Source organism: Papilio xuthus, unplaced genomic scaffold (genome assembly GCF_000836235.2).
Source record: "Papilio xuthus unplaced genomic scaffold, Pxut_1.1 DF829129.1, whole genome shotgun sequence".
Taxonomy (NCBI): domain Eukaryota; kingdom Metazoa; phylum Arthropoda; class Insecta; order Lepidoptera; family Papilionidae; genus Papilio; species Papilio xuthus.
Genome location: NW_013529520.1, coordinates 3,145,619 through 3,169,944, shown reverse-complemented (window position 1 = coordinate 3,169,944; position 24,326 = coordinate 3,145,619). Strand labels below are relative to the sequence as shown.

Below are 24,326 nucleotides of genomic sequence, written 5' to 3'. Positions count from 1 at the left end.
ACAACACTCAAACAGCAATTAACACTGTTTTAATTCACCATAACTCTAAACATTACATTTAAATAATTATAATTAACACATAATTAACTAGCACTTTTAACTATTGTTTAAATAAGAAACTATTAATTTAGAAATAATTATATTTAGATATGCTCCAGACTTCTTATAAAAAGGTTGGTAATTCTCTATTGCAAATATTATACAATTTTCCTGTGTTTTTTCAAAAACATCTTTTACAAAAAAAAAGCCTTTTTATTTTTAGGATATTTGAATATTATATGATGTAAAATGTTCTTTTAATATTTATTTACACGTTTAATTTTTTTTAATCACTAGCTATAGATGAAGTTTTATTGTTAATATAAATAAAGTTGTAATTAGTATTGGCATAGTTAAAATAAAATTTTACAGCAAAAAAATGTAAAAATGTTGATGATTACGACAAAAATATAACATTAAAATATATTTTAAAATATTAAGCTCCCTTAGGATATAAAAACAGAAAGAGCTAAGATTCGCACAATAGCTGCTTTCAGGCCCATACTGTCCATTGTTCACGCAAAGCCGCTGTACCCGGTGAAAACTGAATAGCGTATTTCCGATTATCTTTAGCTTACAGCGAAATATTTTTGTTACCGCCCAAAGAAAAGGTACAAATTCGTTAATATTTTGTTATCAATATTAAATTGATATAAAGGACTATTTCAACCGCTGTTACGACTTTGTTAAAAAGTAAAAGGCCATAAAGAAGTAACAAACGCGGACGGGAAAAGCATTGTATAAATCTATGCTCTTGAAATTAATCGAAGGATGACTTTAGAAGAATCAGTCACACATCTAATATTCAGCAATATAGTTTTTTTTTATCAAATCGTAGTTATAATCCTTACCAATACCTAAATCGTAATTATTAAATACGAAGCGCTATAAAGCGTTTGCGACCGTAACTACGACGTAAATGGGTAAATTGACTCGTAAACTGGACACAAGGGACCGGAACTCAATAATTTTGTGCACTGCTTTAATGTTGGACAAAGAACAAATGACTTAGATTTTGTGAAGAATTTTTACCAGCTTGTAATAATGTTTATGCAAATAAATTAAATAATCTAACGCAAAAAATTATCACTTATTTATTAAATATAATAGCAATATCTTGAAAGGAATATATTGCTGTTTTTTTTTACAATTCAAAAGTGAAACGTGAGAGATAAAGTTTATTTTAGAAATAAGCGTTATGATTATTCGGTTTGTGCGAATTCAAAATTAAATTTAAGGTGGCACATCTCGGCGGTCTAGTTCACAAATTCTGTGATCCTCATAAAAGCGAGAAGCGCTTAAAACTTGGGCGCGATAACATTCGTAATAACAAAGTTAGCGGCAGGATGTCGCGCTTTAATATAAGACGGCGGGAATTTGCTCTGATATAATTAGATAACCGGCCCCCTTGAACAAAGGAACGCACATTTATACTTGGGTACCGTATATTATCACAAATGGTCATGCAGAAATTATAAACATATTGAAAACATAAACTGCCGCACTTTGTTGTGCTAAAGGAGACTAGATTTAAGATTAAATCCACACCAAGGAAGATGAAGAAGAAGACTTAATGTCTCTGAGTATGATAAAGTTTAGCAAGCTCTTAGAATTATATACAAATAGTAATTAGTATATCGTATCGTAATTATAAGATTAAAAAAACATTAGTGGAATATGTGTTTCTTCAGGCTTTGTTCTACGTCTATGCTAAACTTCAACAGAAACCATGCAGTCTGGAGATACCTTCTAACAAAGAAACATCTACCAACCATCCATCCATACGTCCAAACATTGAAATGTATAAAATTAATAAGATAAAATAACCACAACGATATTTAAGAGCTTGTCTGAAAGTAATAAATTGGCTTGTATTGTCCCTTGCTGACCGCAGCTTAATTGAAGGCATTAAAAAGTCACGGAAACATTTACACCTTTTTTATTACTGTCCTTCCTCTTCCGTCCTAATTATTTTGATTGTTTTCCTCTGTTATTAAAATTTAATTACAACACGAACTATTTTTTTTTTTATTTCTTCGCTGTTTTCGTCCTTTCTCTCCACATGACGCTCATTTATTTATAACTTTATATATAAAATAATTTAAACAAATTATTTAGTCATAAAACCAAGTACATATAAACATTTTCAAACCGTGAAAACATTAACCTATTGCATTGTATTGTAGAGATATAAAAAACGCAATTATAACTGTCAAAGATTCGCTTTGAAGAGGATATTGGGGTCCAGTTGTCGTTGAGTTATAAGACGACATTCATTTCGTCCTGTCCGCAGACTGCGTCGCCCTCAGACGGACTTTGATAAACGATTCGGTCGACTCTCGTTATTCATTTGCGACGTCTCCGCAACCTGTGCCTACTGCCCTAATGTCCGCGTCTTCCTTTTACTCAATCCCTTTTTTGTCTACCTAATTTTGATTAAATAAAAGCGGACACCTGAACTTATATGTATAACAAAAGAGGAAAGATTTGTTTGTTGTAATAAACTCTGGACCATACTCCTATATACATTGCTGTCTAAATTACAAAACGCACAAGCAGCTACTTAACTAAAGTTTTTAAACATCTAAATATTAAAAAGTAAGGTGTAATTCGTAAAAAAGTAGCTGATGACAAAATTAGCGCGTTGTAATTTATATTTTACACTACCTTAGAATTTAAATATATATCACGCTACGTTACGCTTCAAGATTGATTTCAAATTAGTTCGCACTAATACCAGCAAGTGTATGAATATTGAATGAATAATTTAATACGAAATATTTATCAACAACTGTGTACACAGAGCACACACATCAGTAAGTATAAACAGTACAGAAACAGTGACACGCACAGATATCTCGTAGGCACTCAGCAATCTCACGACCGACGGCGCGACAGTACACACGCCACAAGAGGGGTCCTCATAGAGGCCCGGGCCGCTTGTAAAAATGCATTAACATTGCAGTGCCGACGGCAACTTCGAGGTAACGTTGGCGACCAAGGCAACCATCTACCACCAGGGATTAGTCGAATGGAAACCGCCCGCAATTTACAAGTCTTCCTGCGAAATAGATGTGGAATATTTTCCGTTCGACGAGCAAACGTGCGTCCTTAAGTTCGGTAGCTGGACGTACGATGGATTCAAGGTAAATGTGCGCGCGCCGCCGCCCTGCCCCGGCTGACCGCTTTGTTTGTCCGCAGCGCCGACGGCAACTACGAGGTGACGCTGATGACCAAGGCCACGGTCTACTACAACGGCATGGTGGTGTGGCAGCCGCCCGCCGTCTATAAATCCTCCTGCTCGATCGACGTCGAGTTCTTTCCTTACGACGTGCAAACCTGTGTGCTTAAGTTAGGCAGCTGGACATATGACGGCTTCAAGGTGACGCCCCGCTGTACGCCGCTTGGCGCTGCGCGCGCGGGCCGTAGCCTAGGGCCCGCCGCCCGCCCGATGTCCGTGCAGTAGCTTGTCCGCTCGAACGTAACTCGTCGTGTATTGTCTTACTTTGTCCATGTGGTACTGGCTCTCTGCGAGCGCGCGGCGGCTGCAGCCGGCGCAGAGCGCGCGCCTTGCCCCGCTCTTCGCCTGCTCTTCCCGCTGCGCCTTTGCTCTGTCATGTTGCAACTTTACTATTTCTATTGTGATGATGATGTTGTAATATGTGGAGTAGCAGCATATCTACGCGCGTGTCCACAAATGCTCCAGACAAAAACTCGGTCGGTTCCACTTAGTTCGATCGGCCCTCCTCGCTCGACACGGAAAGGTATAAAATTTTAAAGCTAGGTGATATGGGATGCAACATCCCTCGATTCTATCCCTCCCGACACGTCCCGCCTTGACTGGGCCGCGCTGCGCTGACTGCTGCTCTTATTAGTTTGTGGAAAACCATACATATTAAATCAATGATGTAATTTGTGGGTAAATATATTTTTGTATATAACTAAGTTTAGTATTGAATAAGCACTGCGCGGTGCGGCGCCTGCCACCACACCTCTCCCCAGCTGGCTCCGCTCGCGTCACACAACACACCACACACACGACCCCTCCGATGCTTGCTGCATGCTCCTTTTGTCTCCGCACTGAACTCATTGCACGTATCCGGCTTGTCTGATCCGGTTGCATTCCCGATCACGTCGCGAGCCTCAGCCCCTGCCCCGGTGCACACAGCCTCACACGACGCCTACACGACACCAGGTAACAAGACTACACCGCGTTACAAAATTATACTCGGACACACTTCCGAACAGAAATTGATATCATCGTTCATATTTTATACCTTTCCCTATTAGCGATTCTTTAGAGGCTGTAAGAATTTGGTGTCACTGACCATTGCATGATATCTTATTAACATTACAATGAACTAGAATTATCTGAACTATAGATACAATCCAACTCAAATTCAAACATGGAGTCCTTAGTGCACACAGACCGAATTAGATGTTGAAAGTAGTTGCCGTTTCGCCGACGGAATTCAAACGTTCAATCGACGAAACTCTTTTAAATTGCATGCAACCGCTACACTTTAGAAAGTCAACGCTGATGCCAAAACCATACACATTAACTAACTAATAAATTAAACGATTATATGTATGCTCGTAAATAATGTAATATGTATTTGGCATGATGCGCATGGCTGATGTGCGGCACACACACAGCGCGGCGGAGCCGGTATTCCGATCTCCTCTGTTACTTGTTTGTGACAAATCGCAGGGAACAGACGGCCACGTCATTTGTTACCAGACAGCAATTAAAACCTCCTTGCGATTGCGTCAGAGTCCGATAAGAAGACCGACTCCCGATTCACGATCACCAGAATATCCGGACTTTCATTCATAGGTGTGTTACTAAAGTTTACGCGTTGTCATTACTTCGCATGAATTGACATTGTTGTTGTTGTCTACTTTGGTAATAAATGTTTTAAAAGAGTGGCCTTAAAAGTTTATTATTTAATTGTTTTAGATCGTTTTGTCGATACAGGTACCTACTTGGCACACTCTGTGGTATGGTTTAGTCGTTACATCGTCTTCTAAGGACGTCAGTTAACTGCTGTTGAGATTTAACAGCGCTCGAGTTTGATTTAGTGTTTTAGACCAGATGGTGTTTTTGATGTGTGGCATTCTAGTATAGGTTCACATTGTGTGGCAGGGTGCATGTCTCGAGTTTAACTAATGATTTTTGTTCACAATAAAATGAGGTGTTTTAATTAATAAATGAAACTAATTTTAATGAAAAAATCTATTATTTGCATCGGAACAAAAAAATGGGCGCATTGTTTGATTTATAAAGGCTAAAGTTTAATTACATATTTTTGTTCTATGCAAATATGTAGAGAAATAAATTGCATTGTTACTCGCCTGTCTACTAAAGCAAACAGTTAAAAGCATTGCCAAATAAATTGTGTGTTTTGTATGTTTTTCGTGATTGTCGATGTTTTATATTTGATAATATTATAGTACTTTAGTTTTAAGATGTCCTTTTATATTTACGTTACTAACTTAATCAATTAACAATACAAAATTAAATAAAGAATTTACCTATTATTGGCCAATTTTCAAGAAAATATTTTCCTTTCTTCCCTTGACAAAGGATTTCTGATACGAAAATAATTAAAAAGATGTTATTTGTTTTCTACCTATAGTTCCAGTTATAAAATAAAATTAATGACCTTGTATACTTTCTTGAATATCAATATAAAGTACTGAATAATGTTTGTGGAGTACGTGTGTACAGGTCGACTTGCGGCATATGGACGAACAGGCCGGAAGCAACGTGGTATCCGTCGGAGTCGACCTCTCGGAGTTCTACATGTCAGTTGAATGGGATATACTAGAAGTACCCGCTGTCAGGTTAGTTTTAATCTTTTTAACATGAACTTTTATTGTCAAATACAACAAACTCAGACTGAGAGTTATTCCTTGGACACTGGAAAAGACACAAAGTGTGGATTCATTATGAGTATGAGTTATGAGTAACCAACACTAAGGGTCTGAGGAATTATTTTTAAATAACTTGTATATTGAATTGTATAATATAGTGACTGTTACAAAACAAATATATAAAGGGAGGATAATCAAGAAAATAATGTTAATTAATAAAATTTTACAGCTGCATTGGAATTGATTCAAAATCTTATAAGGCACTTACAACTTAATACAAATAAAATTTATCTAAATTGGTCTTTTGTATTGGTCTTTGAAACTTGCCAAACGTATAGATACATACATTGCGTACATACATGCGTAGACAAATTATTACATACTTTGTAATAATTTGTCTACGCTCGAGTTTGTCTAAGCTCGGCAAAGACCGATTGCGAGCTTAAGATTCTTTGCCGTCCAATCTAGGTGTAAATAATAATATATTACTGGATTTTCACTAAATGGTTACACGATTATTACGTGTTGCGTTCGTTGCGTGTTCCTTCACTATTATCCTGAAATCGTTACTATTTTGATAACACAAACGGACCATAATGGTCTGTTAACCTTTTTTGTAAGTAAATATAGTGAATTCTCGACAAAAATCCTTGAAAAGAATCTCACATGTCTCCGCTATGAACGTCATTGATTCGAGCATTATCCATTATGAAGCTCAACAAAAGATTTGCGGTCTTTCAAAGAGAATTTAAACACTGCCTACACTAACCGCTGGGGACAATTACGATGGATTTACTGAGAAAGTCTCGTTTTATTTGACAAAATAATGCGCCTTAACAAATAAAAAGTGATTATTTTACGGAACAGGTGGGAGCAAAAGCACATATTATTTACGCATATAAAGGCAATTCTATTTTTACGTTTGTTCCTACTAATTATTTTATTGATGACGTGGTTGACTATGTTCTAGTCCTTAATTTAACGTAGTCTCCGAGACCCTCAGTGAGAACCCTTAGTGGGCTATAGATGATTATATGATGATAAAATATTTTTCTAATTATTATTTAAGTTCATAATAGATTTAGTTTTATATTTATGAGTAGTTTATTTAGTCTAGATACAAATTACTTTAATTTTAAATACTTGAACTCGAATGTAAAACTTTTCAATGTGCTAAGTTTTGATTGTGGCGTTGCCCAGCTTTAATCAAATCCAGCGGTGTACAAACTTCTTATCAATTAAATTTCTTACTCGGTCTCAGTTCGTTTAAGCACTTCAGAGAGCTTTTTATTCCAAGAACAATGAATTCAGAATTAAACTTTATAATTATTCAAGAAAAAGTAAAATCATTTTATTTAATTAGGTAATTAAAAACTTATAATGGTTGACTTTGAACTTTGGTTTGAATTTTTGTTAGGTTAGAATAATTATTTATGACAAATATACCTTTATTTTGTTTAGTTTATAATTGGTTTACGAAAATATATATAAAAAAATAACCTTATCTTAGTTTTACGGCAGAGTAACTAAGTTATTTCTGCGCTGTTATGTCCCACATAAAGTTAACCACTTATCATACTCATGTCGGACGGGACTTTTAACATGGACTGTAACGAAGATGCTTATAAACGTGTTCACACAACCTTGATCTACCTACATTATGAGTTTATAACTAACTTTTAAATCGTATAAAATATACAGGTTTGCCAAAACGTAATTGAAAGCAAAGAAACAAATGAAATTAGAAATTAATAAAGTTTCGCGGTAATCTATCAGTTCAGGGAAAACTCTACGGTATTTGAGATCCAACTGCCGAACTCAGAGTCAATATTTACAGATACAATAATTGAGGGTTACGACTGTTAACGACTGTTAAGACAAATATTAAGAAATATTATGTTATAGAGGAAGCTTAAAGTTAGAATTGATTTATAAAACAAAGATTTTCTGTGTTCAAAATATCTTTAAATTGCATTGTATTATATAAAGCGATAAAACGCATGAGAGCTTAGATGCTCATGAAGTAAAGTATCTTCAAAACGTTATCCTCGCATCTAGGAGACGTTGCCCTGGTACCCGGTGCACGCGGCCCGTTATTAAGCCAACGTCACTTACCGCGCCCTCTTCACGTCAACTTTGATGCTGACTTAAGCTTTACTAAAACACTATTCATTCAACCTTATCGCACACCGCTTCTATAAAATACGACGTGTCTGCGACTTAATGACTTTACCTAAACTTAGATGTGAAAACTTTACATTTTGTAACTAAGTAGCAAACTTTTTTTTAAATAGAGTAAATTTATTCATGCATAATAAGTTATTATTTTCATTGGGCATGTATAAGTTTGACTATGAACTATCACATAGAATTATTGTCTTAATTCTAAGCGGCTTTTAGCAAACCAGATGAAAACCAAAGTAGTGTGGAGAAACGTGTGTGTGTACAAGTTTAATGAGTAGAAAACGAGACGACAGGATCAAAATAAATGAATTACTTACCAATGCGTCCTTCCTTAAACCTGACGTTGCTGACTTTTTGTTAAGGTAAGGGCAAATATAAGAAGAAAATGAACCATATTAAGCGTCGTGCCGTAAAATTACTTCGACAATTTTACGACGTCAAGTTACCGCCCTACGAGGTTCAATCCACCCCACACCTTTATCACGGATCCTCTTTACAAGACATGCCGACACATAACCCCCTTGTAATCACGCAACAAAAGATTTGAATAAATATGTCATGTTTATTTACCTATATCATAAGTAAGCAGTTAATCTTTAATTTAATCCAACTACACTTTAAAATGCCCAGTTAGGAGCAAAATACATTAATAGTTCCAAAATTGAACGTGAAAGAAGCGAGTAAAGTATGTCATAATTCTTTTATGTAGGAATCCATTATCTACTCCCCATCGTTGACATTTTTTAATACTTAAAACTTTTAACTTTATAAATACTTTCTTAACCCTTAACGTTAACTGTTTATTCAAATTTTGTTATGAATTTTAATACGTAAAATATTGTATAATGTAAATAACTTTCTATCAATTTCAATAAATAACGTTATTCATGTTGACGTTAAGTTGTCGACGCCGACATGCCTTCGGGCTATCTTCCATTATCACTGTAAGCGTTGAAAGCCTCCCAACTCTTCCTACTTAATAATTAAAGTTGCTGTAAGTTAGCTTGTCTCATACTTATTACGATAAAAGTTTTCCAATAATCTTTCAAATAAAGAAAGCTTTGGTGGAAAATTATGCTGTTTCGTATTTGCGACGTACGCATCGAGTTATTCTATTAAAAACTTTCTAGCCTTTATTTTTAAAACTTCTCGATATCTTTCATTCATATAATTTAACCTGTGAATGTTGAAAGTTAAAAGAAATAACAGACGCATCATCAGAATAAAAGTAAATTTACAACCTCAAAGTGGATTTAATCTACGGATATCCCCGTCTAAAACATTCTGTTCTCTATATTTTTTATAAAAAGAAAGAATTGATGACAATGCTTTGGTATAAGAGCTTCAGTATCTTAAACCGAAGGTCAGATGTGCAAATTCTCTGTCGCCGTTAGCAAATTAATTAGGGTCGTCTTTTTTTGATGTTCATCATATTATTTTATACTATTTATTGAAGTTGACACCGAGAAGACTTCTTTCTCACCTTATATTTACATTATCGTAATAGAAACGCTAGATATAATAACGGGGAAGCATTTTATGACGTACTCCCCTAAATTGCGTATACATATATGCATTTTTATGTCTCCCTTTCGTCGTAAATTGTAAGTACGGTGTACATCTCGTTTGTAAGTGGACGACATTATAAAAGGTTATTGAATAATCAATAAAATGTACTTAATGGGACGTTAAACGCAATAAGTATTGTGAAATGTAGGATAATGCATCACATTAATTTGCTACATTTTACAAGTATTTATTTACTATTCAACTACCTTTAAAACGTTTTAATTTGGACCATTTAAAATCCAAATAACAATTTGCGTGAAAATCATAACATTCCTGTGATAATAATTGCGTTGTTTTTCAGAAATGAGAAATTTTACACGTGTTGCGATGAGCCGTACTTGGATATAACGTTCAACATCACGATGAGGCGGAAAACACTTTTCTACACGGTTAACATCATTATACCGTGCATGGGAATATCTTTCCTCACCGTGCTCACATTTTATCTACCTTCAGACAGCGGAGAAAAGGTAAACACCTTCGTTATGACTTTGTTATTTAATATCATGTCAGCCGAATAACCTTTGCTAATCGATTCAGGCAGGGGTATACTTCTTGTTAGGTTACTTAAGTATTCTCCAGTTCACGTACCTACTATGATTTAAAAACTCGAAGGAGGCTTATGCTAGAGAGTGTATTTCGATTCTATTATGACCTTATAACTATTGTTTTTGTTTCAATTAAAATAAATGAGTACTATCTAGCAATTAAAGATTATGGAACCCTTTACAAATTATAATTTCATTTTATTCAAAACAGCATAAATCAAACAAATTTATCGAATCATTTCGAAAATTTTACGCACAAGTTTGAATTTTAAGATATTGCTCACAACATATAAAGCAAACAGCGCGAACAAAATTGCTTTAACGAGGCCGTAAAGCCGGCGTTAAACCTGAAATATAACACGAAATTTATTGGCTCCATCTTTCCACACCTTGAATACTAAATTTCAGAAGAGATTATAATAACCATCCATCAAGTACAAACCCGACCCGTCTTATTACAAACTGAATTACCTCGTCGATAAGATAACGTGTTTAACGATGTTATTTATTGACTGTTAATTAATGTTGAACTTAACTCGAACTTAATTGACTTGCTAATTAACAATTGATTGATAATTAATCCTTGGTTAAGTTCACATTATGCAGTATCTCCATTGCACTAAAATAATTAAAATGTAATACATATATAATTTATTCATTCCATTTGTAGGTTACATTGTATAATTGTCCAGTTAGCTTTTTTATAAAGCAAGAGTTTATATAAATGATGAAAAAATCAACATCTATAATCCCTACTTATTTTGGTTTACAAGTGTATTTTAACACAATATATTTTATGTAGGCTTATGTAAATAAAGTAAGCCGCTTTAAATATTCTACGTCAAACAAAACCTTTTTCGTTTACACGTATACATTGGGTCGGTTCGAAACAAAACCAATTCGATAATGATGTGTTACTAAAAGCCCAACGACCAATTCAGACTTTAGATAAACAGGCATACGTGCCTTTTGCCAGACGATCTTTACTCGAAAGCTTTGAAGTGGGGACTAAGGGTAGTAAACATGAATAAGCGTTGAATCAATATATGAGTACACTTTACGTGTACCTTCTAATATTCCTAAGTGATAGAAGTAGACATTGTACTTCACAAATAACAAATACTTTATTTTTTACGAAGAAATTCATAAATTCTATACATCATTTCGATCCTACGCCGAAATTATGTGAACAGAATAACTAAAAACGCTACGTACATGGCAATTATTCATCTTTAGGATTCCGTAACTCGAAATAATTAAAAAGGAAAATTTGTAGGATCATTTTGTCATCCCATCAAGACCCTTTTCACAGTTATTTTTTTGGAAATTTTAAAGTAAAATGCTACTTTTTATAAACTACTGCTTAGCCTCGTGGTCCTACCTGATGCAGTGACGTCGTGAATTATTTTATATGGCGACTCTAGTATTAACTCTAGTAACTGTTGCAGGTAACATTGTCAATCTCCATCCTGATCAGCCTGCACGTATTCTTCCTACTGGTTGTGGAGATCATACCGCCGACGTCTTTAGTAGTGCCGCTGCTCGGGAAGTACCTCATATTCGCTATGATACTTGTGTCTATTAGGTATGTATAGAGATATTTGTAATTATACTACGCACCCGCCCCAGTTCCTCTTGTGTAGATAGACAAATAAAAAATATAGTCTACTTTTTGTTTAAGAATCTTTAAAATCCGATTATGTATATGTGACTTAATCTGGAATAACGTTTTTCTTTTATTCAGTACAAAATGTTAATAAAAAAACCTTCACCATACATTATATACTGCAAAGGATATCCATGGGTCTTTTTCTACCAAAATGTTTCTCTTTAAGGTCACATAGAAAAGCAATTTAAATGTTTGTACCCAAACTCCGACTCGCTTACAAACCGCAGAATTTACATGTAAATTAAAAGCCGTTTTTCGAACAAGATATTTGATACAGTTATTTTGTAATCTAAAAAAAATTAAGATAGTGAGCCTGCATAGTTTTAATTGTTCTTTTAAGATTTTATTATCAATAAATAATTCTAAACGTGTCTTTGAAAATTCTTAACATTTTGTCAATACTTTTATACAGTAAATAAATTTTATACCAGTATTGACTTGATTTTTTGTTAGAAAATTAAAAGTTTTTCTCATCGTCAGGCTGTGACACACAACTTTTTAATACAAATCCCTTTTAATTTTTTAATAGCATTGATTTTTTTTCTATGATATCGTGTTACAAATTTTAATGAAAAACTTATCACTCCTTAATTAAGTATGCAATGACGCATAAATATAGGTAAATGAAAGCAATTATCCCCGTTACGTTTGTTGTGATGTTGTAGGGAGTTGGGAGTAGGGACGCACAACAAGGCCACATTAATCGGCCGGTTCCTTTATTAGCAGCCAGTGCGTAGGTAAATAACGAAACTGCTTATTCAGGGACGAGCCCTTCCTCCCTTTAACCAATCTAACCCACACCTAGGGTTGCCTCACATACTATTAGTTAATAGTATATTATAGAATTAGTTATAGTATAGAATAACTAGTTAGTTATTCTCACTCAAATGCTTTCCAAATTAAATAGGAACGTCACTGACATAATTCAAACAATTCAAAATCAAGTTTGTGGACTATCCAGTATAGGTATTTGTTTGGTTGAAAGAATTCCGTTCGGATAAAAAATTAGAATAATCAAGAAAAGTTAAAATTTTTTAGTGATGTCTTTATTAAATATCGTAGTTCATTAGTGTTACAGGCTCGTCGATAGCCGATATTTAATTTAATGATTATTGTTTTTGTTTCGTTCGTAATAAACATTTTATTAATGTCGTGGTAAGCGGCAGCCCTAGGTGGACAAAGCGTGCAGATCACGTGATAAATCTTGATTAATTACTGTCTTCATTACATGTTGCCGTGAACTTGCAGTATCGCGGTTATTCTAGACCCATTCCCGTAATTGGATTTCTTTCTTATGTTAAGCTAAATTCTTCCTTATTAAAAACGCAATTTAAGAGAATACAACTTCAATTTTAGTTGTAGTTTAGATTTAAGTCTAAATAACCGAAATAATTACCACTTACTCATAAGGTGTTTTATTTCTAGATTTTTAGGACACAAACCTTCTCTGGTGTCCTGAGAACATCCTAACAAAGTTACAACACAATCTGCCTGTTAGCTTAGGGGACAAACTTACAAACATTGAATTTTATATATGACCGACCTGGAAATTTACTGAGCTAGGCCCTGGCCTAGGCTACCTTACAAGACTTTGAGATAAGCTAGTAGTAAAAAAATTGTATGTATGATATGTATGGTTTGCAGTATATGTGTGACTGTGGTGGTGCTGAACGTGCACTTTCGGTCACCGCAGACGCACCGCATGGCGCCCTGGGTGAAGCGCGTTTTCATACACATCCTGCCTCGATTGCTCTTCATGAAACGACCGCAGTACAAATTCGACACCAACAGGTAACTAACTTACATATAAATACAAATCAAAAAGTAAAGATAATATACACTAAAGAAGTCTCAACTGTAGGTGTACTAGGAAAAAACTCTACTGACTTTAATTATTGAAATTGGCAGCACGTTCATTAAGCTTTGGACGCAATGAGTGTAAATAGTTTTATACTCTATCACCAAATATGGTTCTACGCCATTTTGATTTAAAATGTCAAAGATTTTCATACATATTTTGCTTAACCACATACCAATTATGACAGAATTATTACCGAAAATTTACACGATTTTGTAAATAAAAATTTGATAGTGATAAGATTAATTATATTTATTAGGTGAAGCTATCGGAGTTCATTTAAAAGTTAAGATAAACATGCGACCGATCCCATACCGAGAGCACCGCGCCCCAGACACCTCGCGATGACAAATGTAAATTAATTATAACTTCTCGGTGACTTTCAGAGGCAAAGTTGTGGACTAGCCTAACACCGCCCCTGATAACTTTAATATTAATAAGTTCAAAGTTGTAAGCATCCAGCGACGAGTTGTGTTAATATTGTTCGTCGGTGTTTAGCTCAGCGTTCAAGTCTTTAGTTAAGCATACTTGATTTTAGGCAAGTAAATATTAAGATAATTTAACTATAAATCTGAAGGCCCTATTATCAAATGATGTTTTTCGACATACCTTAAAAAATCAATTGTAATTACTGAATTTTATTGCCTAAATTTGATAATGTCATAGAAAAGAATAGCTTTAATCGCGTAATGAATCCCAGTATTGGTCCTATTGGTTGTACTACATATTTGATCTCGTCTCTTTTATTTTTACAATAGAGCAATGTCAAAGCTTATTTCTCCTTATCTGCCAGCTGTTACTGTTAACAAGAAGAAAGATTTTAACAAAAATAAATAAGGTTACATATACGATAAAAGTGTATGTTAGATTAAACTTTCGTTGCCGACGTCTGATGCCCTAATAAAATAAAATAGCTCGAGAAAGTTACAGGCAGCGCCTTGCGCACGCTCTATCAAAGAATTTTTTTCTCTATTTTCTCTTTGACCTTGCGATTTTCAGCGATCACGAGTCGAATGCTAAACAAATATTGATAAACTATTTCTTTTGAGCATTGTGTATTAGCTGTCGCGCGCGACTTCGTCCGCGCGGAATTAAAAAAAAAATTAGCCTATGTGTTCTTCTAGACTATGTTCTACATCTATACATCTAAACCAATCTATATCTATACCAAGATCTGCTGAGACGTTCCTAAGATACCTTATTAGTACGATTAATGAGTTGAATCTAAGTCTAATTATGATGTATGCACATATTTTAGTGATGCATTTTACGCTCCACTAGCTACAATAGATAAAGGGAAGTTTGCTAATGTACTCATTTAGTCATCAAAATGTAATGGCTATAAATAGGTTAGATATTACTGTTTTATGGTTTGAATTAAATAAAGTTATATTGAAGTGTGCACCACAGCACATCAGAAACTAACGATATGTAACTATATAATAATCTTAAAGGCATATAAGCCTATGTGTTTCATATTTCATGTACCATGTAATTAAAAGTGAAAACTCTTTACACATCGGCTGTTCGTATAACAGAATTATAATTACAAAGTTCGGTGATAGCATAGTGAACCCGTAGTTATTAGCAGGCGGCCCTTCTGTTGGCGTACTCTGTACACAAGTTCCTAACAACTTAATATCGGGCATAATAACTAGTTGACTAGCGACGCGCCGGGATTCCATCGCGCCCTAACTTCACAATTACTCAACTTATTCTCAAGCTTTCCCGAACTCTGGCATTACTCAATATTAAACTTATTTCTTACTTCTACTTACAATACGTACAGCAGCCTGTTGAAAATAAAATATAGTTAACATAAAACTCAACTGTCGAAATATTCGAAAAAAAAATATTGTATCCCGCTTAGTCTCTTTGAGTAAATAGAAATAAAAAACGTTTAAAAACTGCGTAAGCAGTGGAATCAAGGTTAACGCCTAAGCACCTATTATTTAACTAAATATTACAATATAAAAACAACCGCATACTCTATTTCGTGTGTTCAAGACCGTTATGATTAGAATTTTAGTAATTGCCAAGTTCTATGATGCTTACGTACTCCGTTGAGATAGTGAAGTTTGTGACTGTTTTAAGTATTCTCGCAACTTTATGATGTTTCACCCTGAATTATTCAAATTCCAAATTGAAAGCGGTATTCAAATTTACGTAAACATAAATCAACATTGTGCCTTTAATTTTAATATTCATCAACTTAAGGAAAACAATGAAGTATTAATTTAATCGCTCGATTTGAAATCAATATTCAAGGGTTTCAATAACAAAATCATTCATGACTCAAACCGCTCCATAGAATGATAGAGGCAGTAGCTATTAACTAACGTAGCAGTGGTACTTTGACTTTTAAGAGACAGGACTTGTCAAGCGTACACATTGCTCTGCCAAATAAAAACTAACAATATATCCCAAATTTACTTGTATGCTTGTTATAAATGTGTAACGTTTTAAGTTAGCAAGCGTTCATAAAAGCATTCCATCTTTCAGTTAGCGTCACATGCACATGTGTGATTGTCTCGTTAACCTCATCCCCTTGAAAAAAATGACAGAATTAAATTGGTAATACAGCGGCGCTTTACCTAGTCCGTTTCTCTTAGGTCAAAGTACTGGTATGAAGCGGGGCTGCGTCACGGGGCGGTTACAGATCGTTACGTAAATGGACAGCCGGGACAGATGAGACCGCAAGCTACAATGTGGTCGCAGTATACTCATAGATTATTACGCGGATGTATGTAGATGGTCTATCACAACAACGAATTTTTAACTTCGATGAATTGTTCATACGCCATTCAGACATCTTGTTAAATAATTGTACGCGCGAGTAATGTAAAAACAAAAAAATATAAACAATAAACAGATGGTAAAAAAACTGCGCAAAAGATCAACTCTTTAACAAGTTATCGATCCGCATCAATAATTCATATCTAATCAAGTTAGATCATCCCTTCTTCTAAATTGTTATATTATTCGTAGTTCATAATAAAATTATTGGCCTCTCTGGCAAAATTGATTGAAAACAAATTCTATCACTGGAGAGTGTTGTTGTACTCTGAATTTATTTCGTACTACAATTTCGGACTTTTAAAAACAAATTTTAGTTTTTTTCTGGATGTTTTCGATACTTGGAGTTTGATTTGTGAATACTGAAAAAGGTTTTTAAAAATCCCAATCTGAAACTTAAACCAATATACTTCAATACAGACTATTCATTCACAAACCTAATAAAATTACGTCAGAAATTTTTACGATCGGTAAGATATCTTTCTTCTAGTATGATGATTGTATGTTATGAGTAGGTCACGATACACGGCGTGTGGTGTGGTGGTGCGGTGCGGTGGCGCGGCGCGACCGCTCTATCCGTACCGGCTGGCGGCGGCGGACGATGATTGCTGTGCGCCCGGCGCCTGGCCGCCACCCGTCGTGCCGGCGCGCCCACTTACACGCACGCCGAGCAAAGAGGACCTCACGCACACCACTTACGTCAATTCTGGGTAACTTCCGTTATAATTAGGAGAGGAAGAAGGGAAAAAGCGCAACGTAAAAATCGTCTGTAGAGGCTGCGATGATATCCAAGCAGCAAATTAATCAAAACGACATAAATTAATGACATCGTGACCTGAAAACTTTTAGTCTTCTTAGAGACCAGTATCCTTGTAGTTATTTCCTTATCCCATGAATTGTCTTATTGTTCTGTAGAATGGGAGAGAGTAATCGCTTCGGCGGCAGCTGCGTGGTGCACGGTTCGGGTGAGGGCGGCGCGCTGGGTGTGCCGGGACCGGGCTCCGAGGAGGAGGCGCTCAGTCCCGTGCCCGACCCTCCGCCCAGCTTCAGTCACTCGGCTTGCCCGCCGCACATGCACAAGACTTGCTTCTGTGTCCGCTTCATTGCGGAACACACCAGAATGCTAGAAGACTCTACTAAGGTATGGAGATATTCCTGGATACACAGTAACTAAATTGAAACGTTGAATGCACTGCTATTATTAAATTACAGTAAGCGCTTTTCTTACAATTGCAATAATTACAGATTTTTTCTATTTTTTTAGGTGAAAGAAGATTGGAAGTACGTAGCGATGGTGCTCGACCGTCTGTTCCTGTGGATCTTTACACTGGCGGTGCTGGTGGGCACAGCGGGCATTATCCTGCAGGCGCCCACACTGTACGACGACCGCGTGCCCATCGATAAGCAGTTCAACCAGATCGCCACGTCAACGCTGGTGCGCTGCCCGCCGCCCTCGTAGACGCCGCGCCACGTGCAGCGCCCCCACGCCACACTCTCACTACAATTTGTTTCTTATTCTACTCTAAACGAAAGATACAGAGTGATTTGATTTTGAATTATTGGAGATCAAGATAGAGGATGTTTTATGATTTCTTTAACTTGTAGTTTATATGTTTTTAGGATTTGTAACTTTTCAGACGGAATGTTTGGAGTAAGAGGTGCTTACAGATGCACCAGAAAAAGCAATGTAGTATGTAAGATTATTTAAGTACTCGTCAAAGAAAATTTTCTTTGTCCGAGTCGGCATTTTATATCTAATTATTCAAAACAAAGTGGGCACTTTTTGTGCGACATACGATATATATCACGATTGGAGTGAATATTTTTTACGTTCTGAATCCCAGTGATATTAATAGTTGCATTTGATTTAAAAACAATCTGTTTTCTATAAAATATAGTTGTAACCAATATAAATGTTTATCGGAGAGAGTTGCAAGCGAGTTGCAGTGCAGAGCCGGGTGAGAGTGGGGGAGTGTGGGAGAGTGGGGGGAGTTGGGGAGAGTGGGGCGCACTGCACCGGAACACAACGCACACCCGTCCTGCCCGCACGTGTTCTATTCCACGACACGTACATTGTACTAGCGTAATCTCTTCTCATATATTCTTAAACTTTGCACCCAACATTTACCTTACGCACTCATCGACTATCCTTCTAACTCTTACTCTTAACTATTATCATAATCTATGTCCTCTGTCTTAAATTATCACGTCATTACAAAAATTATGACAATAAAAGAACCGAACTAAATTATGTTTTGCCATGGAACCTGACCATGTGTCGCTAACAACGATTTATTGTAACATTAATTTATAAAAAATACTAAACTAAAAATCAAATAGTAAAAAATAATGTTAAAACTTATGATAAAATTTTCGATATTTAGAACATTTTTGTAGTGTTCGTAAATAAAATAAAAAAAAATAAAAATTGAAGCGTTTTATGACGCAGTATAAAATTAACCAAAACGTAATTGTGCAGTAATAAAATTAGTTGTATGTAGTTTTGAAAGATAGATTTAGTATTAAATTAATGAACGAAACACCACCAAATCGATGCTGTCTGTGTTCAACATGATGGGTTAATTAAAATAACGTAGTAAAGTAGTGTCATTGTAAAGTCGTAACTCCTTCTTATGATACACCTCGCTTCTTCTTATGAATTTTATTTAAGCTCTCATTTGGTTTAAAGACTTTAAGATAACTCTTTAGGTAGATAATCTCGACTTAAAATAACTAGCGTATCAATATATCTCGCTATCTCTCGAGATGAACTTCACTTTTAAAATCTCTTCTATACATAATATCAATTGTCGTAGAATAGAACATGTACATTATAAATAACAATTTTCATATTTTTAAGAAATGTATACTTTAAAATCCAGTCATCAAAATAATCATCAATTAAACGTTTTATTAATTTTGTAATTTAATTCATTACGTTCACATGTTTTTGTCACAAACCATTACAAACCCAACATACAAAATTCTCCTTATGATAATAAGTACAATATAACAATTTACTTTAAGTGATACTTGCTCAATTTTACAAGTATTTCTAATAATGAATGCTGATCTGTCACTGGAGCTTTTCCATATGTATAGACGTCGGCCTTGTCTGACTACCCATTTTGGTTTATTGCGATTAGAATTGACGAAATAATCAGTACCGGATTTCCTAATATCGTACGTTCATGACATATTCATGGCAAACGAGATAAAGAATATGAACTTCAGTGGTTGAAAAATAAATTTTATACAAAATTTTAAGCCACGTAATTATATCGCATATAAGTAAATGTCTCGTCAGTCAAAGATGATTCGATCTCTTATTTATGACAAAACTATTGTGTGATCAATTTTTTTAACCAAATATGAGAAAATCTTCTTTTTTATACCTATATTTACATACTGACTGCAGTTTTCAGACAAGGGGGCAATGTTGTTTATTTAGTAACTAATGTAACTTGTTACATTGTTTATAAATGGCCTGTCTATTCTTCTGTTATTCGAGAAAGTTCTATGGATACTCATATCGATATGATTTACGATATTTCGAAATCCTACTGCAATTAAACATCATGTTTTGTACGTAAGCTCATTATTGTAAATAACAATAATTTTAGATACGCTTTTTACTAAATGAAACAGTGGTTAACATTGGACTGGAATTGAAAACAAAACGAAATATATTAACAACGTACTACGTTATGTATTATGTAATTTAAAATATACTTCAAATCAAATTGAATAACAATTGTGTGCACAGGTTGATGAAGATTTGATAGACGGAATGGGAATGCTTTTTGTGTTGATATAAATGTATAAAAATAGATTAATATAGATACGCACTCAAATAGTGCAGTCATTTGATAGATAATTATTATGAAAAATTGTCAGTATGAGAGGACTAGGAAATGTACTGGTGCATAGTTTAGGGTCCCTGTTGAAGAGCAATCGAAAAGAATGTGTAGGTATTTAAAGTAATTAAGGATTAAGCACATTTGACTGTTTGCAGTAGAGTAGCGCAGCTCAATTGTAGTAAAATAAATTTGTAATTTATCTATTTATATTGTTAATAAAAATGTTATAATATAGAAAGTGAATTTTATTACATTTCCTTTGGTTTAAGAATTCTCGTCTTTATTATACAAAATGTTTCTCAATTTCAAACATAATTGAAACTTCCAAGATCACGTGTCATTTAAATGTTAAAGTTATTTATGTTGTGTATTATTTAATTATTTATAAATATATCATAATATATTTTTAACGATTTAATATTATTAACAGAACCACAATATGATTTTAATTGACCACTTTGATAAACTCAATTAATGAAAATAAAATCACGCATTCGTGTCGTGTCTCAACTAAAAAGTATATTTGGGTACTAAAAAAAATGTAATATATTGGAAAGTTTATAACTAAAATGGTTCAGGATTATCAAAGATGCTGCTACCTGCTTGAACAGCTTGTGCAAAAAGGTTACTTAAAATAGAACTACTCCTTTTACTATCTTCTAGTATTTTAGTAGCGTCGTCCAATGCGTCGTTATTTGATTCACTATGACTACCACCACCAAATAGTGAATCGTAATCTATTGGTTCAACGTTTTCTATGCTATGGTGAGACAAGTCTATACCATGAAATGGGGAACTTTTCACATCTTTAATTTCATGGTTCCTTTCTTCCGTATTATCTTTAACATGAGATGGACTTAACTTGTTAAATATCTCTTTAAAAGTTTCCGGTAATAAATGTGAATTATTCTGTCTATCATTTGTGAATTTATTTTCTGCTATCTTAGACAATGTGTTTTGCATAACTTTTTCGTGTTGTGACCCTTGTTCTAAAGTTGTTAATATTTTATTGACCTTTGCATCGTCCGTGTCACCATTTTTAACATTTACATTTAAAATCTTTGAAGCACCGTCCAATATTCGTTTCGCTTCATTTATTTCAGTATCACTTTTACTATTATGCTTCATATTATGTAAAATATTAATATACTTTATTATAGCATCTGATGCTGACTTTTCTTCAGACTCTATTTCTTTGAATTGCATTCGCATATTTGCTGACATTTTTTCAAATTCATCTTTAAGAAATCTTTCAATATTTTCTAAGCGATCATCATTATTTTTAAATTTATATTTCTTATCTTCTTCGTATGTATTTGGTTTAGGAATATCTTTCCTGTAATTATCATTATAATGGATACCATGAAACGAAGTATCGGTTCGAATATTCAATGACATACCTTTTCTATTACCATTTTTATCTTGATATTGTCTTATAGCTCCCCTACATTTAGGATTAGAAATAGTAGATCCGAGTGATAAAGCACCTTCAACTGCTTCCACTGTACAGTCAATTGTGTCTCTTACATCAGTAACGACTTCAGTTATCATCTTCTGAAAACTATTTTCCAATGAAGACATAATATCACGAAACTCGCCGAATATAGATCCTGCTTGGACCTGAAATTGGATGTTTTATTTGAGCTATTAGTAATTAGAACAAACAACTAATATATAAATGAACTTCAAAAGTATTCCATAGACTACAATATCGCTGAATTCACCGTTATATCACTTACATTACTTCACATTGACTTTTTTAAAATATTAAATCAAAAAAGATTTACACGTTTATTAAATTTAATAATTTTATCAAACTGGTAGGTTATAAAAATAGCTTTTCGCCGCCACCAGTTTGCGCGGAATTAAAAAAAAGCCTATGTGTTCCTTCACTTAGTGTACTACATCTATATCTTTCATCCAGATCCATGCAACCGCTTTGGAGATGCCTTCTAACAAATTTATGAATATTTACTCACGTGCACATTTAACATCAAAATTATAACAAAGAAATTCATGTTGATGGAATTTCTTACACTTTAGCGGAACCTGCACAACATTATTCCATCAAAAAATATATAGACTGTCTTATTAATAAAACAACCATGGTTTTATTAACATTTCGCTATATGTTTTAGGCGTGTTTGTTGAAATATCCACGCGTTACTAGACGTCAAACATCTGTATAAATATTTGCAGTATAATCGACAACTAATTACGCATTAAAAGATTTTACTTATTAAATAGTAATACAATTGATACTGTATAATAATGTAAATTGAGGCCCCTAATATTGTAAAATTTGTAATCATTTTATGATTGAACATTTATGTTACAATTAAGTCTATGATAGCCGCCCTAAGTTTTTACATATTCACTCAGTGCGATCCTTAGAGTAGAATTAGACGTTAAATATCCATTTTTTTATATCAAAAGGCGGCAAACGAGCAATCGGCCACCCGAAAGAAAATATTTGCCCTTCCCATGCATCCTTCTCATCCAGAAAGTCCACTTCCACTTCCCATCCTTTCCTTCTAAGAAAAAGGGTGGGAAGGGAAAGAGGACTAAATTAGGCCTCCGGGACGCACACTCATCAGACGAAACGCGGAATTGCTTCCACTTCACGCCTGTCTTCTGTGTGGTCGTGGTATTTCACCCGGCGAGCCGGGCCTATTCGTGCGAAGATGTTAAAGCGGGCTTTACCACTGTTAAATACTAAAGGACTGCTTATATAGCCCTTTTCTCTATGAAAATAGCTTCTATATTTGAATAAATAATGATTATAAGAAATACATTAAAAACTAATATGTTTTCTTTATGAAAATCTCTTAATTGAAAATATTTCCATATTTTAAAAAGAAACCTCAAATATAATATAAAGAACGTGTATTTAATTCATTTAAATGTCTTATATTAAACAGAATATCACAAACTTTAGACTAATGGCTTTTGTTAATTAAAAAATAAAATAAAAATGATAGTGGCATCTTATTTCCTTTACAATCAGCTAAAATTGAGAATCAATATAAAGATATGACAAATGATAAAATCTTAAGCCTACAACATTATCCTTAGTCGATAAATGTAACTTAATATTATTGTCATATATTATTTGTTACATGCAAAAATTCACAAGTCGTAAACATTTTGACCATGAGCGACCGAATATTAACTTTTTAATTTTCAGGAAGCGATCATGTACAAAAATAATAAACAAACATATCTCAGAATCAGGTTTAAGATAGCAATTAAAAAGTAGTCACATAAATATACTATAACATTAAAATTCTTTATTTCGCTCATTTCAAATCCTCTGATTGATTAAATTACATTTTTTTCCAAAAAATATGTAAATGTTATTTAATAAAAAGTTATTCACCTACACGTAATCGTTGTTTAAAATAACACAATGCAGATATGGTTTAAAAAATTGAGACTTTTCCTTTAACCTAAATTCACAATATGATACAATAAATTAAAACTGACATAGGTTTCTTACTGCCACACTGAGTCTTTTAATGGTTACTGAGGTAGCCTCTTAATGCGGATTAAGTGAGAGAAATCTACAATAAGGGACTGCTTAATTAATAATTAAAAGACTATGCGTGCGCTAAGCCTGAACAAAATGATTTTGGTGTATTTATGCTGTACAAATATAAGCTTGTAAGAAAGGCGCTGCTATCTCGGTTAGTTCTGTCAGAAAACATATAAAACCTATATGGGCGTTGAAAACGACATAAAAGAAAAAAAAACCATGACGAGCCAGTACGACAAATATCTAATGAAAGTTTTGACCATTGACAGGAGGCGCTAGTGAGTGTAACTGATTTCGACCATGCTCCCATAGTCAAATAACTTTGTTGGTCGACGATTTATTTGCTAATCAATAAGTTTCGTGAAAAATAATAATTTGTTGACATTATAAA

At 34.2% G+C, this 24,326-nt stretch overlaps 2 protein-coding genes across 5 annotated transcripts; one reads left to right on the top strand and one right to left on the bottom strand.

Moving 5' to 3' along the window:
• The first annotated feature begins 3,000 nt into the window (after positions 1–3,000).
• On the top strand, positions 3,001–18,867 carry LOC106121087 (acetylcholine receptor subunit alpha-like). 4 transcript variants are annotated; one of them, XM_013316602.1, is made up of 8 exons: positions 3,001–3,185; positions 5,771–5,886; positions 9,971–10,139; positions 11,666–11,802; positions 13,531–13,677; positions 17,056–17,250; positions 17,456–17,681; positions 17,805–18,865. In XM_013316602.1, exons 2-8 carry the CDS (start codon positions 5,786–5,788, stop codon positions 17,997–17,999), a joined length of 1,170 nt encoding a protein of 389 aa, XP_013172056.1. In that variant the 5' UTR covers positions 3,001–3,185; positions 5,771–5,785; the 3' UTR covers positions 18,000–18,865. The 4 variants fall into 4 exon arrangements, with proteins under 4 accessions (XP_013172056.1, XP_013172062.1, XP_013172048.1 ...); XM_013316608.1 differs by lacking the exon at positions 3,001–3,185 and adding an exon at positions 3,245–3,421 and having other exon boundaries at positions 17,805–18,867; XM_013316594.1 differs by lacking the exon at positions 3,001–3,185 and adding an exon at positions 4,850–4,876 and having other exon boundaries at positions 17,805–18,866.
• A 2,005-nt stretch (positions 18,868–20,872) lies between these two features.
• On the bottom strand, positions 20,873–22,678 carry LOC106120179 (uncharacterized). Its single transcript, XM_013315429.1, has 2 exons — positions 22,380–22,678; positions 20,873–22,020 (listed from the first exon to the last, which is right to left on the bottom strand). Exons 1-2 carry the CDS (start codon positions 22,416–22,418, stop codon positions 20,965–20,967), a joined length of 1,095 nt encoding a protein of 364 aa, XP_013170883.1. The 5' UTR covers positions 22,419–22,678; the 3' UTR covers positions 20,873–20,964.
• Positions 22,679–24,326: the final 1,648 nt, after the last annotated feature.

Excerpts from the sequence above, each read along its gene's own strand:
- LOC106121087 (XM_013316608.1), top strand. The coding sequence starts at position 3,269 with ATGACCAAGGCCACGGTCTACTACAACGGCATGGTGGTGTGGCAGCCG. Across the intron at positions 3,422-5,770 it reads GGACATATGACGGCTTCAAG|GTCGACTTGCGGCATATGGA; the intron begins GTGACGCCCCGC and ends ACGTGTGTACAG. Across the intron at positions 11,803-13,530 it reads ATGATACTTGTGTCTATTAG|TATATGTGTGACTGTGGTGG; the intron begins GTATGTATAGAG and ends TATGGTTTGCAG.
- LOC106120179 (XM_013315429.1), bottom strand. The coding sequence starts at position 22,418 with ATGAATTTCTTTGTTATAATTTTGATGTTAAATGTGCAC. Across the intron at positions 22,021-22,379 it reads TTTTGATGTTAAATGTGCAC|GTCCAAGCAGGATCTATATT; the intron begins GTGAGTAAATAT and ends ATCCAATTTCAG.